General features: G+C 47.1%; 1 protein-coding gene across 1 annotated transcript; it reads right to left on the bottom strand.

Annotated features, from left to right (window-relative positions):
- Positions 1–1112: 1112 nt before the first annotated feature.
- On the bottom strand, positions 1113–2600 carry LOC127183963 (developmental pluripotency-associated protein 5A-like). The gene is made up of 3 exons (XM_051140129.1): positions 2489–2600; positions 2233–2412; positions 1113–1171 (listed from the first exon to the last, which is right to left on the bottom strand). Exons 1-3 carry the CDS (start codon positions 2598–2600, stop codon positions 1113–1115), a joined length of 351 nt encoding a protein of 116 aa, XP_050996086.1.
- Between the last annotated feature and the right edge of the window lie 1738 nt (positions 2601–4338).

Below are 4338 nucleotides of genomic sequence, written 5' to 3'. Positions count from 1 at the left end.
CTCAAAGTTTTTATTTCCTTCAAAATATGCGAATGTCCTGAAAGCTCAGGACAGAATTCTAAAGGATGAGATTCAAAACAGTAATGCAGTGAAGATTGGGATGTTAGCAAGCTTTGTCTTCCCACAGACCCACATGAGGAGAGGCATCAGACGACACCGGAAACTGTACAGAGGATGCTGATGGTGTTGTCTGTGCTTGTTCTGTGACGGGAACCTGGAGGATGGCTTAAGGCTAGAGTCCCTCCTTCAGATCCAAGACGGGAGAAGTCTAGCCCATTCAGGCCCTGGGAGAACAGCCTCAGATTTACTGTGGGGCCAGAAGATGCCTCAGTGGTTAAGAGCACTTGTTGCTTTTGCAGAGGATTTGAGTTCAGTTTCCAGCACCCACACACCTGGTGCTCATAACCGTCTCCATTTCCAGGGGGCCCAACACCTCTCTGACAATACACACACATGCTATGTCTATAAATATATATACAAAAAACCTATATACACCTAATAAGATTTTAATTAAAAAAATATTTATTGAACACATGAGTGGTCCTCATACCTGTAATCCCAAATAGTCAGGAAGGCGGGGCAGGAGGATTGATGTTTGATGCATACCAATGTATAGATGTGTGTATATATCTCAATGCTAATGTGTATATACGAATTATTTTACACACACACACACACACTGCCAGACACGGTGGCACACGCCTGTAATCCCATCACTGGGGAAGACAGAGGCAGATGGATCGTTGTGAGTTGGAGGCCAGCCTGGTCTACAAAGCAAGTCCAGGACAGCGAAGGCTACACAGAGAAACCCTGACTCCAAAAAACAAACAAGCAAAAAGACTCACACCTTCATGGTACATATGATATAAAATTGTGGCCTTCAATCCACTAGATAAAAATAAACTTTAAATTTTATTTTTTTAGCTGACAACCCTGGAACAAGATATTCACATCAGAACTCATTGCAAGCAGGGATTCCCCCCCCCCACCCCCCTGATATCTCATTAGCTAAAAAGGATATAATAAAGTTAAAAAGCACGACAGAACCACTCCACCACCGGCCACAGCCTAATCTGTGTGGAGGCACAGGTCAAATTGACCGGAAGCTGGCATCACTCCCAACACTGGTCTAGCTCCAGGGTCTTCATGGCTTCCTCCAGCTTGTGCATCCCTGCATGAGAAACACCAACTGGGGGATAAGTGTTGGAGGAGCCCTCAGGATTCACCACCTCTTTCAGCATCTTTTGTGGACCTCTAATTCCATTCTAAGCACACTGGGCCAGTTTCAACGTTCTCCTAGAAGCCTGGAGGTGGGGGTTGGGTGGGACAGAGTTACCTAGGAAAACCCTGCCTAGAGGGAGTAGTCCAACTCCTTCCCACTGAAGGAACCAGCCCCCTTAAGGAACCCCATTAAAGCCAAAGTGTGGGAAAATGTAAAAGTCAGCCTACTCAGTCCTCCCTTAAAGACCCCCATTAAGGCCAAAGCATGTACATTTCTAGGGGGTTCAGCTTGAACCAAGGACAGATAGATATCAGATCACTGTGTGTGTGTGTGTGTGTGTGTGGCAGGGACAGGAAAAACCTTGAAGAGTCCAACTTGACTCAAGGTCTCAGTCTGTGCTCAGAGTCCACCTGGACTCAAGGACAACCAGCTGTGTTTAAAATTTCCCCAACTAAAAAAGTTCCTAAACGCCCCCTGTGACTGCTTCAACCAATCTTCTCCACAGGTCAGCTTGCCCCTCCACCCATTATCCAACCACCAAACGCCAAGACTTGTAACTCCCTGCTTGCAGCTTTTCTGCCCAAATGCCAACCAATCACATACTGTAAAACTCATTTCTTTGTCTAAAACTTATAAAAGACCTGTGCCTGTTTCTCGGGGTCTGCAGCTTAAAAGAGCTGGACAGACCCCATCGCTATGGCTCAATAAATTCCTATTGCTATGCATTTACATCAACAATGGACTCCGTCTCTTAGTGGAGACTCCGGGAATAGACTAGAGATCTCTCTAGAGGTCTCAGTCTTACACCACCTTACACTGACCTCTGCTCCCCCGCCCCAACTCCCAAAACATTCTCAGAGACAGACCAACGGGGAGAGGGATCCTGGTGATGCCCAAGTTAAGGCCCTTAGGGAACGCAGGCGGTGGAGTGGTGAGGAAGAGGTAAGGGCGGCAGAGGGAGGAGGCTGCTCCAAGCCTTGGTTCAGAGCACCTGCAGGAGCCACTCTCACCTCTCTCCTGACGCAGGTGGTACCTCTCAACCATGGACTGCAGTATCCATTTAGCCCGAACCTTGTTGTGGTAAGAGCCATAAACTAAGATGTCGGTGAGTTCAGAAGATTCCAGAGTCTTCAGCTCGAACATGGCCCGGCTCACCTGCTCCATGTGAGGGATTCGATATCCCTGTGGGCCTGTTGGGGAAAGGAAATGAGAGCTCTAGACCAAAGAGCCTGGGCCTGGGTAGCCAGGTCAAAACTTGCCACTCACCGAACAAAGATCTTAGCACCACCGTGTGGACTTGTAATACTTCTGGATCTTTCAGGTCTTCAGGAACTTTCACCCATGGCGGGATTTCTTTCCGGGGCGGGAGGGTTCCCATCTCAGTTCCTGGCCAAGCAACCAGTTTCCAGGGAAGACTAGGTCAGGATTAACCTTGTGGCTGAAAGCCCCAGAGCTGAGGAGTTTAGCACCAATGGGGGCGGAGTCTGGCTAGGCCCCGCCCACTAGGCCCACCCCCTTCAGGGCCCAATCTCAGACTCACTGCCTGCACCCTCAGGCTGTGCCCCTAGGAGACCAGGCCAACACCCTTCCCTGCCCAGCCCAGCCCAGCCCAGCTGTCCCAGATTAACTGTGGTTGTCACCTATACTACCTTGTTCTTCTGAATCCAGGGGTCTTGGGGACAGAAGCCGGCACTGATGGCCTCTCTCTGAAATAACTGAGTGGGCCTGAACCCGGATAAGCTGGGGTCCATGCTGGGAGGTTTGAAGATGTCTAAAACACTATGGTTTTCCTCATCCGGAAGGAACTAGATCCGGGGTGTCAATTTGTGTGGCACCTTAGCAACTCCCAAGAATTCAAAAATTAGATTTCATTTAATAAAAATGAAGAAAAATGTCGAAGATTCATTCTTTTCGCTAAAAGCCTTAGGTGCCTTAAAGTGTGCCCACCATCATCCTTGAAGGGCCTGGTTTGGAAGTTTTGAACTGACCTGGGTTTAAAAGCTCAAGTGTTCCCTGCTTGGCCACACCACCCCAATATGGTGTAGGCTTCAGGCTAGCCTCTGAATAAACATGGTTATTCATTATTAAAACCAGTGTTTCCAACATCTTTGAAGCCATGGAGTGGGCTCCCTGGTGAGGAGGTGATTTCACTGTTTTGAGCTTTAAGATGAACCACCTGCGTTTTCCCAGGCCCAGCACAGCCTGCTACCATGTCAAGTCCTTTCAGCTGAAGATTACAACAGCTTAAAGCAACGATTTGGTTTGGGCTTTTTGTTTGTTTGCTTGCTTAGGTTTTTGTTTTTGTTTTTTGTTAGTTAGTTTGAGACAGTGTTCTCTGTGTGTCCCTGGCTGTCCTGGAACTCTCTGTAGAGCAGGCTGGCTTGGAGAACTCAGAGATCCCCCTGCCTCAGCCTCCTGAGAACTGGGACCAAACTTGGTTTGGGCTTTATTGCAGCCAGGAGCCCTAACAATTTAGAAAATGATCAGCCATAGCTACATCTGTTGGATGCAGGTTAGTGAAGCCTGGATATTGAAAAGGTTTGGAGGTCTTAGGACATTGCTTTACAATAGAGCAAGGGGACAAAGGGAAAACTGGTTCCAATTGTCATGTAAACAGAGAGTCAGAGGGCAAGGAAGAAACAAATAAGAATAGCATTCAGAGTTGTCTAAAAGTTTCTACAGTGTCTGGAATAAACACTTTGGAAGTTGAAGTAGGAGGGGCCTGAACTTAAAGCTGGACTGAACCACACTGTGTGACCTGTTTCAACAGCCAAGCAGAGGGGGTACTGAGCCAGGGTTCAGAAGTGAAGAACACTGTGTGGCCAGCGGTCCAGGCAGCCAGGGCTACAGAGACAAACCCTGTCTCGATAAACAAACAAAAAAACCAAAATCAGTAATAAATAAATAAATCACCAGAAAGGAAAGGAATAACCAACACCAATGTAGAATATACCAAAATATATAAAGGAAAATCATTTTAAAAGAGGATGGAATGAAAAGAAAAATGGTAGAAAATAACCTTTAGGAGGGAGAGAGAGAGAGAGAGAGAGAGAGAGAGAGCACAAATTGGGGGAGCAGGCATTAAGTATAGTAAACGAATTTTGTTTTGTTTTGTT

The sequence above is a fragment of the Acomys russatus genome, chromosome 32 (assembly GCF_903995435.1).
Source record: "Acomys russatus chromosome 32, mAcoRus1.1, whole genome shotgun sequence".
Classification (NCBI taxonomy): domain Eukaryota; kingdom Metazoa; phylum Chordata; class Mammalia; order Rodentia; family Muridae; genus Acomys; species Acomys russatus.
Note: the sequence above shows the minus strand (reverse complement) of the source record. Positions and strands in the feature narration are given on the sequence as shown.

Coding starts and splice junctions, on each gene's coding strand:
- LOC127183963 (XM_051140129.1), bottom strand. CDS start 2,600: ATGGGAACCCTCCCGCCCCGGAAAGAAATCCCGCCATGGGTGAAAGTT. Junction 2,413..2,488: donor GGTGCTAAGATCTTTGTTCG/GTGAGTGGCAAG, acceptor TTTCCCCAACAG/GCCCACAGGGATATCGAATC. Junction 1,172..2,232: donor CCACCTGCGTCAGGAGAGAG/GTGAGAGTGGCT, acceptor TTTCTCATGCAG/GGATGCACAAGCTGGAGGAA.